A 15,153-nucleotide genomic window follows, 5' to 3' on the forward strand; every position below is an offset into this window, starting at 1 on the left:
AGCACTTTGGTAACACTCAGAAACCTTCAGTGGAATATCTGTGCACTGTCCGTCCGACTGCTGGATTGTGGAAGTGCTAGACAGGGAGGACACCACTCTTCATTTCACACGTGTTTTGATAATCTCCGTTGTATGGTCTATGTATATAGGCTGAGGACTCTGCATGGTTGTTCACCTGGTTACTGTTGCTGGGTAACCTGTGAGTAAGTTCCAAGGTCATTAATGACAGCATAATGTGCTGTTCTGGTGCCGGGGGACTGAAGGAGTTGGATGCAACAGTTGAACCGAGCTGCTTCAAGGGCTGATGGTCTGTGTACTGCAGCTGAATGAACACTTAGAAAAGGACTTCATGTGCATGTATTGCTTACAACTTATCACTCTGCCCAGAAATATAGCGGCCCATATCTTGTGCAGGTGGAGGCCACAGTACTGATCATCCCTAATGTTCCTAATGGAGTACGCTCTCTGTACATTATCCAGGTGCAATAAAGACAAATTAGTGTTAAAAGATCAAATTGTTTTGAACTATAGTTATCAAGCCCCAATGGACCTTCTCACCCCTCTTGATACACAGTGATAGACAGGCTTCATGACCGCTAACTACAAGTACACCTTTTCCCTTCATGGATTAGTGGAAGCCACTGTGAAAAGAACGCCTGGGTAATCTAGGTACTCCCAGAGGAATAATCCACATTGTGGAGGTTCTCTTTGAGATCACTAAAAGTCAGGTATGTTGTTAGTTTTTTCTGGTTAGTCCTTCAATTGAGAATAGTGTACTGAATTTTGACCGTGTACTGTATAGTATAGTAGAGAATATTATACTGTGCTTGACAGTTTTTTCAAACTTCCATAGTTTGAACAAGCGTTCCCTGCTCGTTCAAACTATGGAAGGGAGCAGGGAACACATTTAACAGAGTGGCTTGCATACTGGATCAGCAAAAGACAGAATGTAAGGATTCAATTCCCCTTGGTGAGGTAATATTCAGTGCCAGATATCAGTTTTGTGAATACAGACTCCCTTTAAGCCAGAAAGTGATCGTTTTGCAATCCTTTCGCTGAAGAAAATGACTATCCCCATAATGGTGAAGCATTTACAGAAATTGTAACAACTTTTCCTTCTGCATGTCAGTCCAGTAGTGGTGGAAAAACAAGTGTCCCACCACCTTCTGCCTTGGACTTAAATTCAAAATCTAGAATTGTTTGATCGGATATCGTTGATCACACTCCTGTGAAAGATGTTCAGCAACTTTTGTTATGCTAGGGTTATGCAGGGACCTTTATGCACAAAAGAGTAGAGCACCTTCCCTAATGCTCTTCCCAGATCTGCACCCTGACACCTTGCCCAGGGAGAATGCCTTTCTTGATGTCAAGAAGAGCTTTCTTGCCAGGGGACTTAGGGACTTGGTGGCCCTACCAGTTCATTTGATGATGACCCATCATAGGAGAATTTGTTTTGTGTTAAATTTGATACACTGAAATCTGCTTTACAGTTCATCGAAGAGACCAAGAGCTGATCCTGTGCTGACTTCTGAGTACTGTTTCCATTACTCTAATGTTGAGATGCTTGTGGGCGCATGCCATCCTGACATTTTATCCCACTGTATGTTGCATAGCAAGGCTACCTGACTGGGAAGGGTAGCGGAATGGGATGTAGCATTACTGGGGCTGATCTTTCGTTTCTGTGATTTGTCTTCACTGTCTCTTTCTGCCCGCCTCATGTAGCCGAAGGTGCGCTGATCAGGCACGGGGCTGTAACATATGTGCATGGTTTGTACTGCTAAATAAAAAGATAAAAAAGAAAGAAACCACTGTAATGTCAACAACAAAAAATCAATTTTCTGCCATTCTCTGACATGCACAGCAGAGTTACTGAATAGCACCTGTGAGTGCCCAGCAGACTAATGTTATCTTTTTATTAGATGTCAACATAGTGTGGCAGCAAATAGGTGTACGTTTGTATCTTAAAATCTACTGAGAACTTGTTGATATGAACATGGGGTTTTATTGTAATCTTCTCACTGTTTTTATATACCAGCCTTTTGTACCTCCACTCCATAACATTTTCAAGTCACAATCCTTTCATGCTCTTCGCTAGAGAAGGATCAATTATTAAGATGTGTTTGTGTATTCACAGGTCTGCAATGGGTGTGCATAAATGTTTATATTTATCTTCTTAGGCATTCAAAATTAATAAGGTTAACGAAAGAATCTGCAAATAGAAATTGGTTGTTATTTTTTTTTTGCAGGATATTGATTGGGTACAAACGGAGAAACATGTATTTGAACAAGCCTCCAGCAATCCATTCCTTGTTGGTTTACATTCCTGCTTCCAAACGACGAGTCGGTAAGAAGTTTTTAAATTCTCTAGGTACATTAATGAACCCTACTTTTGAAATATGGCACTGTGCGGGCCTGTGTTACTTCTCTTCAGCCCCCCCCCCCCCCCCCCCCGTGTCATTATCAGTTTGCCTCTTTGTCCATAGTTAGCCTCTTTAAATTGACAATAGAATCCACTTATTATTGAATCTCTCCTGACATTTATATGATCATTAATTAGTCACTGTGTTGTCTTAATTCATATTCTCATCTTCTTTGACTCTAGAATTGTTTGAGAGAACCTCAAACTGTGTTTTCTGCCTTCCGAGCTTATGTTTAAGGTCTGATGTATGAGCATTGATTCTGTGCAGTTCTTCATTCACAGTTCCAGCTTCATACATGCCATGAACTACCTTAATCTCGCACTGTGTTTTTCTTATGACTCTTAGAGAAATATGTTCCTCGGTATACAGAAAGTGATGGATGGAATGTTTGAATTTATCTCAGCCACTGGTAATTAACCCGGACATATCCCAATCCATCGTAATTTCGCTCACCATGAGACTTCGGTTTGCTCTCAGGCATATGCAAAACAGTCTTGACCCTGCTCCGGTGGATGCAGTCCAGCCCGAATTGTCAGACTAGCCCCCCCCCCCCCCCAAACAGAACCCAACTTGGACCGGTTTCTTATTAGTTGGGGATCATCAGCCAGGCATTACTTGGTTACATTGACAGTGTGCAAAGGAAGAAAGTGGGGTTGAGGGAGCCGCTAGAAACTTGTTGGATTGGGTGCTCTGCCAAATGTTTTGGGGCACATTTCAACATATATTTAAAAGGAGCTACAGTAGCCCACAAGTGTGACGTAGCCCACTTGCGGAATGCTACTGGTGCTTTGAACTGTGATATCAAGAGAAAAATTATGTCTGTACTTTTCCCCCCTTATTTCTCTTGATGTACTAACATAAAATCCCCTCCGTACCTCATGATGATAATGAAGTTTTTAGTGTGGATACTCTTATTTGCAATCTATATCATCACATGTCCTATCCAACGAAAGCCCAATTTAACCTGAAATTCATTCAAGGGATTTCTGTTTTTTTAAGTGACTGTCTGTACTTTTACTTTATTCATTGTGATGGGCCTTTTGTCCTATTTTGAATATTCCCACTCAACTTTTACAAAAATTCAAAACGTTCTATTGCTGTCCCCAATTTTGCTGTTTTATCCCAAATACTCTACATTTTAAAGCCATGTTTCTTTTATTGATGACACTCATTCTCTGTGGGTGACTGTGAATGCTTTCAGATCTGTTCTGTTTTCTTATGTCCCATCTGTGGGTCCTTGGGGACATTGTCTGAGCAGGCACTCTTTACAACCTCCTCAGTTTGTTTTGCCTGCTTTTTGTCACTTGTCTTTGATGAGACACCATTGCTCATATCCAGACTTATTTTTTAGTAGATTTATCATCCTGTTTAACGGAGGCATAGTTGTACTCATTTACCATTGCCCATCTATCAACAATCGTTATGTTCAAAGTGACTGTGCTAAGCACGTTTGCATGTTTTGCCTTGCAATGCTTGAGCCCACTGTTGTATGACATTATCCGCACCATACTATACTGACTGACATAATTTATTTTCTTTAGCAATTAATAGCTTTATTGAGGGATCTTGTATCCCTCCCTTTTAAAAGTGGTTTCTGGATAAGCATGGACCACTGCTATATTTAATGGTATTTCAGAAGACGTGGTTGGTCTAGAAGAGGCATGCAGCTGGCCAATGATTTCTGTACGATTTTTCTGCTGCATTAAGGCGACACATGTAGTTATGGGAGTTCATAATGCTTAACCTTCCACATAGAGGACCTTATCTTGTCCCTTCCGTACTCATTCAGAAAGGCCTTTGATTGTTAGTTGACTGACCTGAAACTGTGAAGAAATTTCATTGACAAAATATTGTGGTATAAGTTATGAGTTCTCCTTGGATCTCAGTAGAAACACTACAAATTTCTTCAGATCATTCTGCCATCTAATTCCTGAGTACTAGCCATATGCTAGACCAAATCATTAGGGGCTATTGAAGCTACTCATGTTGTTTGCCTATCATTTAAGTGAGTCGCTTGCTATTGTTTATTCTTAGATATTACTTTTAGGGTCACAGATTCCTCTGTGCATAGAGGCAGATAAAGTTTGTGGGATTATAGTGTTTGTCACAAGTCCTTAATTTGTTTTAAACATGTTCTTACCTTATTGTATGCTTACTCCTTGATACAGATATCTTTTTATGTGTTCGTTGCTACATGTTCTGCTACTCCCTCTGCGAGTTCCAGTGTTGGCAGCTCCAGCATTTGCTGTTGGATGTCGCAGGATGGAGGACCTACCGAACGTGGGCTCCTTTTTGTTTTACAAAAACTTGTTCAAGAAACTTTATTTTGCCTCCTGATTACCTCGTTCAACATTTGATGAGGAGGAGTAAAAGGAGCACTTACCTGGAGCCCTTTGTCAAGAATTTAACATTTTCAAGTTTGTTTGTTCAGTCGTAATTGATCGGACTTGCTGTTCTTTCTCCTGACCACTGGATGGTGTTGTCGCCTTCGTGAGTGTCACTTTGAAGTTGGCAGAGGAGTTTGAATCGTCACTCCATTGGGAGCCCTGCTTGGAGCTGCGCGGGCAGCCTGATGATGGGAGGGTCTTGTCCGGCAAGTCAGCTGCTCGAGCACTGCCCGTGAATATCAGGTGCACTCTCCAGCTTAGCAGCTCGCTTGCACCGTTCTGTATCATTCAAAAGGGACACTTTATTCTATTGGACAACACTGATCACTTCACAGTCACATGATGCTGTGACATCACGCTACACTTGCGCCCATCTTTGAGAGGGATAATTTTCTATTGAAACACATGAAAAAGTTTATTGTAATTCGGTTTTACAGCATTTTGCCTCACATTTTCTGTTAATTGGAGGCCTTCTCTTCATAGTCTGGTTATTTCACCATTTGGATATTAACAAACCTTGAGGCCTTGTATGTAACTTAATTTTCTGCCAACTGGTTTAACAACTTTTTTTCGAGAGTATATAATGGCTTCTTCTCAACAATTGGCACAAACAGCTCCTTTTATGGCATATCCTGGCAAACCACCAGTTTTGTGGAATGTATGGTTCCGTTCTTTTGAGAACTTTTTGGTGTCAATAGATGCTGAGAAGTTCAAAGCGAAAAGAACAGTTGCTTTCCTTCTTAGTATCTTGGGTTAAGCGGGACAACACCTTTTTGATAATCTACCAGAGTTTGACACTCCTTCTGGTGATTTTAATAACTTGGACGTATACCTCCTGGTGATTTTAATAACTGGGTATATATATATACTGAAACTATTACCTGATTGTCCACCAATTATATGGCGTAAACTAGTGTGTTATTGGAGAGATGCAGCTTCTGCAAGTATAACAAAATCAAGATGAGACTGAGTGTATTTCAGCATTAAGGAATTTGGCGTCAACATGCAATTTTGGCTCATCATTGGATAGTTACATCAGAGAACAATTTGTACACAGTTTCTATTAAAAAAGAAATTCGGGAACATTTACTTAGTTGCGGGGGTCCAAGCCTTTCCGAAGTTGTAGATAGAGTAAAAGGCGTTGAACCTGCCATAGTTTCTAGCAAATGTATTTCAAATTATACCCCTTTTTCTTTGGTTAATTCAATGCTTAGTACGGAATTTGTTAATGCAGTTTCTTTTTAGGACAGGTAAATAAGTCTTTTGAAAAAGAGTGGTACAGTATGCTTCAAATGTGGACCGAAAACACATTTGAGCAACAATCCTGTTGGTCCCGCATTAGGTAAATGTTTCAATAAATATCATAATTAGGGTACTTTTCAAAGCATGTGGCAGAAGTAGGAAAAGGGTTATTCAAGTGAGCAGTGTGGTTGCAAATAATGACTGCGTGCATGATTTAGCAAAATAGATTTTCACAGTTGATGCTGAGACACCATTAACTAAAAGAGTCAAATGTCCTTTGTGTGACTCTGGAGTGCCTTTTACAATTATTTCTGACGTTTTATACAACCAAATGGTGGTCTGAAAATAAATCTCTTCAACCTACAGATATTCTTCCCAAGGCCTATGGAGGTCAAGACCTTGAGATGTTGGGGTACTTTTTAGATGATGTAAAGTGTCTTTGTAGACCTTTTTTGAATAAGGTGTATGTGGCTTTCAAAGGGAAAAATATTGTTGGTCGGCAAGGTCGTGCATAGATGAGTTTAAAACTTGTTCCTGGTTCTTACAACCTGGTTCAACTTAATGATACTTCCATTGCTCTACTTGATAATGAAGTTGACAGTGAAATAGATAAGATATTAGAAAAATACCCAGAGGTTTTTAATGTAAAAATAGATAATATTAGCAAGTTTGAACACGTGATACAACTCAAACAAAATGCTGTCTTTGTGGTTCACAGAGTTAGACATGTACCATTAAGTTTTAGATAAGATGTAAACAAGTTATTGGACGAACTTTCTGAAGAGGGTGTTATCTGATAGGGACTTTTAGCCACAGATTCCTTACCTTAGAATTATCCTCAGGTGTTAGACTGGAGCCGAAAAATATTTAGTGAGCAGTACCCCTGCAAACTGGTAGGTGGCAAGCTCCGCATGGCTTAAATGGAGACATCCACACTAGATAGGTGCCACCTCAGCACACTGATGCCAGTTATTTTCTATATGCACCAGTCAGTGCAGATCCGGAGAGAGCTACCCCTTCAGTCATTTTTTTAGTACGCTTTTTGATGTTTTGTCAAAGCTTTTTTGAGGGTTCTTCTCCTGGTGTGGCATGGATGTCCACTAGGAAGACCGGCATCAAGCCCTGTGGTGCCAGATGTCGATGACGAATCCGGACCTTCTATACCTCTGGTGCTTGGAATGCAACAGCAAAGTGAAGACCTGAGACGATTGGAGTGCCATGCACCCGCTCAACTCCATGAGTTTTATGAGGCCATCCGCCTCATATTTGAGCAGCTTGCTCCCTTGCGGCACACTTTCGGGTCCCATGGGCTCAAGATAGGCCCCCTACAGGTTCCATGCCGGAGGCTCCGGCATGAGTCGGTCTTCTTGGATCCACAGATGGATATGGACTGGTGCCGGTCATACCACTGCGACCTTCCCCAGCATCAGCCTCGATGCCAAAGCTCTTTGTGGCGTTGGCCTTATCCTGAGCTTCCTTTGCTGTGGTGGTAAGGAGGGTGGCCAAGGTGCTGGCCCTTAGCCTCAGTGACAGTCGAGACAAATGTCTTGGTAGAGGTGCTTCAGCGAGGAGTGACACCCTCTGAACCACTTCTCCCTCTCATTGAAGCCCTTTCTGATGTTTTGCATGAGGCCTGGTCCAAGCATAGCACAGGGGCTCCTGTGAACAGGACGATTGCCTGCTGCCACCTCCCTGTCTGTGCCCCCACCCATATAGCGGGCCATATGCTGGATCTTATCTTTACTTATGATTCCAACCTGAAAGTAGAGGCCCACTACCTCTGACCTGGTCTGGCCATCTGTTAGTTCCTTTCAGTTTTTTAGGCGAATCCTCAGGCAATAGTGCCAGGCGACAAAATGAGAAACTGGAGGAAGGTCTCTCTTGAAACTTTTGGTCCCTTGTTAAAATCGCACCCCTCAGCTGACAGGTGATCCAAGCAGTCATGTATCCAGTTTCAACTGCTGGGTCACCTCCATCGTAGACAGAGTAGCCCCTCTTAGAACAGTTAAATCTGCCAGAAAAAAAAACCTCTGCCCCTTGGTTTTCCTTGGAGCTATGAGCAGAGAAAAATGTATGCAAGGAACTGGAAGGTGTTTGGTGTAAATCTTACAATCTGGCGGCTAAATGCTCCTATAGAGCGGCTCTAAAAAAAAAAATCACGGGCTGTAGCACAACACCATTAGGGACTACTATTCAAACCAAATTAAACTGTCTGATAACTCAGCCAAAGTAGTTTTTAGAATTGTACAATGTTTTACCAATGCTCTTGACAGCACGGTTTCCCCTTCTGTTACCCTCAGGACAAAATACAAGTAATGTATTCCTCTTTTCCACTGGCTAAGCCGTCTTCTATGCCTAAAATGAAAGTGTGTCCTCATGTAACGTAACTGGTGCTATGTAAAGCGCTCTGATACCTGATTCGGTTCGGGTCTAGTTCGCGCTATATAAAACTCAGCAAAAAAAAATAAAATAAAAAAAATCCCACCGCAGACCCCCTTGGCACCTGGTCCGAATTTCGCCCACTTCTCCCGGAGGCATCTCTCAGAACTATACAATTGTAAATCCGGTTCTCCTGGTGACCCCTTCCCAGCTCAGAGCTTCAAATTACTTGCCCCATGGTTCAATACACTGCTGAACCTGATTTGGAACTCCTCTCTGACAATGGGCATCTATCCCCCTGCCAGGGAACAGGCCTATTTACTACCTACTTTTAAGAAACCAGATGCTGATCCAGCAGAGCACAAGAATTATAGGCCTATTTCCCTTCTACCAGCGCCTGCTAAAAATCTTGAGAAGGAAGTTCAGAAGCAATTGTCCAATTTCCTTGATTCTAACAATTGTCTCCATGACTCTCAATCTGGTTTTAAATCAGGCTGTAGCACGGAGAGAGTACTTTTGGAAGTTGCTGAAACGGTATGTGAAGCTGTAGACCAGGGCAGCTTTGCAATGCTGTTGGATCTTTCCGCAGCGTTCGACACAGTGTAACATCGGATTATTTTGGAGAGACTTAAGCACTTGGGAGTGAGGTGAACCACGCTGGCCTAGTTCCGGTCATTTTTAGAGTACTGCTTTCAGTGGGTATTTCTCCACCCCCACGTGTCTTCACAGAAACCCCTTGTGTGTGGTGTTCCCCAGGTCTTGGCTCTGAGCCCACTATTATTCAATGTCTATTTGACCCCCCTCGTGACTTTGGTCGAAAAATGGGAAGTGAGAGTAGCATCCTACTCTGATATCACTCAGCAGGTGTTCTCTTTCAGAGAACACTCCGAGGCTGCTTTTGCCAACTTTAAGCAATGCCTGAACAACACCTCGGCCTGGATGATGGAAAGTTGCTTGAAATTAAACACTGAGAAAACAGAGGTCTTATTCTTCAATTAATCATCTCCCATACTACCTGAGCTGAGAAATTGGGGGTTTAAATTTGACAATGACCTCTCCTGTAAGGCCCAGATTCGCCAAGTCTCCTCGTCTTGCTTCTGGAAGCTGAGAGCCCTACGGAGATTCCTTCATTACCTGCCTATTGATTGCAGGAAGACAGTGGTCCATGCATTGGCCAAGTCCCACCTAGACTTCTCCAATAGCCTCTATATTGAATTACCAGCTTATCTGGTTCACAGGCTGCAAATAATTCAAAATACTGCTGCCAGACTTATTAGGAAAGTGCAGTTCTGCCACCACATGTCCCCCCATCTGCGGAGCCTCCACTGGCTGCCCGTCAAAAGGAGGATTGAGTATAAGGCGCTCACCGTCGCTTACAGAGCCACTAGAGATCGAGGCCCGGGCTACTTGAAACATAGACTCCAAAACTATCATCAAGACTGTGCTCTGAGATCTAATCACCTCAAACTGCTCAGGATTCCTCACTTCTCTAAGACTAGGATAGGCGGGTGAGCTTTCTCTGTCAGAACTACGTCACTCTGGAATTCCATGCCTGTCCATCTTCGTATGATAGTCAGAATCAGCATTTAGGAAAGCGTTGAAAACCTGGCTCTTTAGCCTTCCGTAGCTCTCCCATCTTTCCTCACTGTGAATCTGAATTTAGCGCCGGCACACCTCCGTTGGAGGTAGCCTTGCCCTTTATAAATGTCATTTACTTACTTTACATACTTACCTGCCCCAGGGGACCGCAATTTCCTCACACAATACCCTTACCCCCAAGAGCTTCGCGGTCGAAGCCTCTTCCTCCCATGTAAATCCTGGTGCATTCCCTAGCACCCCAACGGATATGGAATCCAATTGGCTGGACACCTTAGGAAAGAAGATGTTTTCTTCCTCCAGCCTGGCACTGAGACAAATGAACACCGCCTGCCTTTTTGGCCATTACTCCTATGCTCTAAGAGACTCGGTTGCTCAGGTGCTGCTCAACATTCTCGAGGAGGCTCACACTATACTCTCCCAGACTTTGCTGACAGGAGAGATGCAGCGAAGTTCATGATCCATTGTGGACAGGATACCACCGACTCACTAGGCAGAGCGATTTCATTGACGGTGGCCTTGCAGTGCCACACTTGGCTGAAGGGGACTGGCTTTTCTGAGGATGTCCAAGCATTGCTTATTGACATGCCCTTTGATGGCTTCCATCTCTTCAGAGACGAGGTGGATTCAGCCCTTGTTCACTTTGACAGCAGAGCTACAGCCATGGCCCCTCGCCACTCCTAATCTGCCTTTCGTGTCCACGGAAGGGGCTGCCATCCCCATCTGTACCCTGCCAGTCATTGCAGCACGCAAGCCCTGCAGCCTCTGTGTGGCCAGGATACGGTACACACAGACCTCGTACATCAGGCAACCAGAGCTCGGGCCAGTAAGACCAGTGGGTTCTGCAGATTGTCCGGGGGGCTACTTCCTCCCCTTCAAGACGACCCCTCCACCCATGCCATCTGCTTGCAAAGGAGGACGTCTTACTTTGCTCTGCTAGGAAGTGGTGGATTTCTTGGCTCAGGGAGCCATAGCGAGGGTGCAGATGCCAGAAGTCGATTGTGGTTGCTATTCCCTGTGCTCTCTGGTGCCCCTGAAGGACGGAGCCTTCGTCCTACTCTAGTCCTCTGCCCTCTCAATTTATTCCTCAAGAAGAAGACCAAAATGCTCCCGCTCGTTCAAGTCTTGTCTGCCCTGGATTTGGAAGACTGGATAGTGGCATTGGACTTGCAGGACACATACTTCTGCATTCACATCCTGCCTTCCCACATGCATTACCTGCTTCTCATGGTGGGAAACTAGCACTTTCAGTTCAGTGTTCCTTTTTGACCTTACCAGTGCCCCTCAGGTATTCACCAAGATGATGGTGGTGGTTGCAGTTCATCTGCGGAGATCAGGGGTGTCAGTCTTCCCCTACCTAGACAATTAGCTGTTGGAGGCACGCTCGCCCCAGGGTGTCTTCTCCCAATTCCAGACTATGGCAAACCTCCAGCATTTGCTGTGGTTCACTATCAATGTGCTGAAGCCGCACCTGACTCCCTCTCAGACGCTCCCCTTCATCTGTGCCGTTTCGGGCCTATCCTCCTGAAAAGAGCCCAGGACATTCAGGCTAAGATACTGATGTTTCAGCCTCTAGCCTGGATTTCGGTGAGACTGGCTTTGAGGCTGATGGGCCTGATGGCTGCTTGTGACACATGTCTGCTGGCATATGCGGGGTCTGCAGTGGGACCTGCAGTTCCAGTGGGCACAGCATCAGAGAAATCTCTCTGACATTGTGCAGATCTCAGTGGAAACTGCAAAAGATCTGCAGTAGTGGTTAACGAACCACAATTGGATGAGTCACAGATCATTCTCCCTTGCCCAACCAGATCTAATAGTAGTGACAAATGCGGCCATCTGGGAGAGGTGGAGTTCAGAGGCGTCTGGTCTCCGGTGTAATCGGGACTCCACATCAACCTTCTGGAGCGCTGGGCAATCTGGCTGCCATTAAAAGCCTTTCTACCTTCCATCAAGGGAAGGCTAGTGCAGGTGTTCACAGACAACACCACTGCCATGTAGTACTGTAACAGACAGGTCAGGGTGGGGCGTGGACGCTTTGTCAAGATGCCCTGCATCTCTGGACATGACTGTAACACAGGGCATTTCCCAGGTGGTTAAGCACCTGGTGGGCTTCCTGAACGCCAGAGCAAACTTACTCAGTTGAAAATGCCTAGCCGATCACAAATGACGTATCCATCGGAGGTGGTGCAAGGTCTCTTTCAGCAGTGGGGAGAGCCTTGGTTAGATCTGTTCGCCACCGTGAGAACACGTTATGTCAGTAGTTCTGCGCGCTGGAGTTTCCAAAACTGCTCTCGCTTAGAGATGCTTTTCATCTTGAGTGGAGCTCAGGCCTCCTGTACGCCTTTCCACCCATACCACTCTTGCCCAGAGTTCTCAAGAAGATCAGGACTGACTGGGCTCAAGTCACCCAAGTGGCTCCAGACTAGGCTCAGAGTTTATCTTAAGCTGTTGAACATGACCATCGGTCCTCTGATCAGGCTGCCCCTTCAGGAGCATCTTCTTTCGCAACAGCAGGGTAGGGTTCTCCAACTCAACCTGCCTCTGCCTTTCTGCATGGAAATTGAACTGTAAAAGTTGACAGCTTTCGACCGTCCGCCTGAAGTCTGCAATGTTATTCTGGCAGCCAGGTGTCCCTCAACCCAAACTGTATACGCCTGCAATTGGGGCACGTTTGTGGCATTGTATGCAGAAAAGCTAGTTGACTCACTTTCTGCTCCCCTTTCTTAGATTCTTCTCTTAATTCTTTCCCTTGCCCAGCAGGGCACTGGGCACCTTAAATGGTTATCTTTCTGGTATCTAACCAGCCTGACCTGCTACCTCTCTCCCAATCCCTTACTGTATATAGGTTCTTGAAAGGTTTTGAAAGGTCTTGAAAGGTTTGCAACATATGTTCCCTCCTTCTCCCTTTAGCATGCCATGTTGGGACATTAATCGTGTCCTGATGTTCCTTATGTGCGCTCCCTTTGAGCCCTTGCACAACTGTCCTCTCAGGCTCCTTACCATCAAGGCGACCTTCCTGGTAGTGATAACATTTGCCCGAAAGGTCCGTGAGCTTCAGGCTTCGTCATCCAAGCCTCCATACCTGAACATCTACCCAGACAAGCTTGTTCTACTGACTAGAGCTTCCTTTCTACCGAAAGTCATCACTCCCTTTAATGTAGCCAGCCCATCACTTTGTCTACTTTTACGGTCCGTCACATCCCTCTAAGGAAGAGTAGTGACTTCACAGACTTGATCCAAAAAGAGTGTTATCGTTCTACCTTGACTGCACGAGAGTTCCTTAGGGACAACCAACTCTTTGTGAGGTATATCAGAGTAAAGAAGGGAAAGGCCATGCAGAAGTGGACCAGCTCCCGATGAATCGTGCTCTGCATTAAAATCTGCTTTACACTGGCCAAAAAGCAAACCACTGAGGGCTTGCATGCTCATTCCACCAGAGTCCAGGCTGAGATTACTGCGTTGGAACGTGGAGTCCCGGTCCTGGACATCTGCCAGGCAGCAACGTTGGATTCTCTGCACGTGTTCCCAAAACACTACTGCCTGGGCACTAGGGTCCATCAAGACATGCATTTTGCCTGTTTGGTGCTGCAGGACTTATTGGTATGAAATTGTTTTGCAGATCCACCTCCGGGGAGGTATTGCTTGGGTATCTATTCTAAGGTAAGGAATCTGTGGCTAGAAGTCTCTAATCAGATGCATAAGTTACTTACCTTCGGTAACAACTTATCTGGTAGAGACTCTGTCTATCTGCAGATTCCTTACCTACTTACCAATCCTCCCCGCTCTGTGAACACATTTCTAGGGACTGGGCTTTCCCCTTTCAGGGCGATAGTTTTCCACGACAGCGGACAGTGTTCTTCATGGCACTTCACCCCAGGCGTGGAAGTCGCAAAAATAAGCTGATGTCAGGGCGCTAGGGTGGCGCCTACATAGGCACCGGTTACTTCCATCCAGCGCGGACAACTGCGATGACACCACGTAGAGCTGATCGACTCCACTTACTATGCTCACTAAAACATTTACGTATCCAGTCTGACACCTTGGGATAATTCTATGGTAAGTAATCTGCGGCTAGATAGAGTCTCTACCAGATAAAGTATTACCAAAGGCAAGTAACTTATTCATTACCACCACTGGCTCTTCAGACTGGGTCAGTGCAAATGTTATTGTTCCCCAAAAAAAACAGGAGATATTTGTGTGTCTGCAGACTTGCGCCCCCTTAATAAAAACATTATAATAGACCGTCACCACCTGCCAAACATTCCATATCTATTGGCGAATATTGTCAATGCAAACATTTTCTCCTTGTCAGATCTTAGCTCACCATATCATCAAATACCACTTGCTGCAGACTCACAGGATTTAACAACTTTTGTAATGCTGGTTGTTGCATACAAAGTTTTAAGACAACCTTTTGGCTTAGCTTCCACTGCAAGTGTTTCAAAAGCTCATTGGCAACATTTTGGCAGGAATTAATGGTGTTCAGGCTTATCAGGACGATATTCTGATATATTCAGAAACCGTTACTGAGCGCAATCACAAACCGATAGAAGTCTCGGACATTTTCAGAAATAATGGCATTACCCTGAGGCGTGAGACGTGTCAGTTTGTAACCTGCGTGGAAATTGTGACTGACCGCAAACCACTTATTCATTTGTTGAATGGCAATGTATCTGGTAAGGCTTTTGCTAGACTCGTTAGATTACTGTCCCGCTTACAAGAATTTAGTTTTACCATCAGATGTATTTTGGGACGGAGAAACCTAAGGGATAACTGTCAAGAATGCTGCAACAGGCATCATCCAAAGAGGAATATTCAGATTATGTTGTGTGTGTTGTAGCTTTAAGGGAAGATGTTTTAGATTCCAACGGCATATTAATTAATGAAGAGTAGTTGTCTGTGATAAAGAAAGGATAAAGTGCTTTGTGCAGTCATGGGATTTGTTAAAAAGGGCTGACCCAAAGAGAAATCGCAAGTCTTGTCTCTCAAATCATATGAACAAGTTGGTAGTGAAATGTCGATCTTAAAAGCTATTCTTATGCGTAATGATATCTTTGTACTCCCTGTGTCTATTCATGAGATGCTTATCAAAGCTGCCCAAGAAGGGAATCTTGGGGTTGGTGGAACTT

General features: G+C 44.4%; 1 protein-coding gene across 3 annotated transcripts in view; it reads left to right on the plus strand.

Moving 5' to 3' along the window:
* PRKCZ (protein kinase C zeta) overlaps positions 1–15,153 on the plus strand; it is an 865,288-nt gene that overhangs the window by 706,051 nt on the left and 144,084 nt on the right. For all 3 annotated transcript variants that reach the window (XM_078642457.1, XM_078642458.1, XM_078642459.1), the window contains one exon: positions 2,247–2,344. In XM_078642457.1, the coding sequence (XP_078498583.1) occupies positions 2,247–2,344 (98 nt within the window). The remainder of the gene's footprint in view (positions 1–2,246; positions 2,345–15,153) is intronic.

This window comes from Lissotriton helveticus, chromosome 5_1, assembly GCF_964261635.1.
Source record: "Lissotriton helveticus chromosome 5_1, aLisHel1.1, whole genome shotgun sequence".
Lineage (NCBI taxonomy): Eukaryota > Metazoa > Chordata > Amphibia > Caudata > Salamandridae > Lissotriton > Lissotriton helveticus.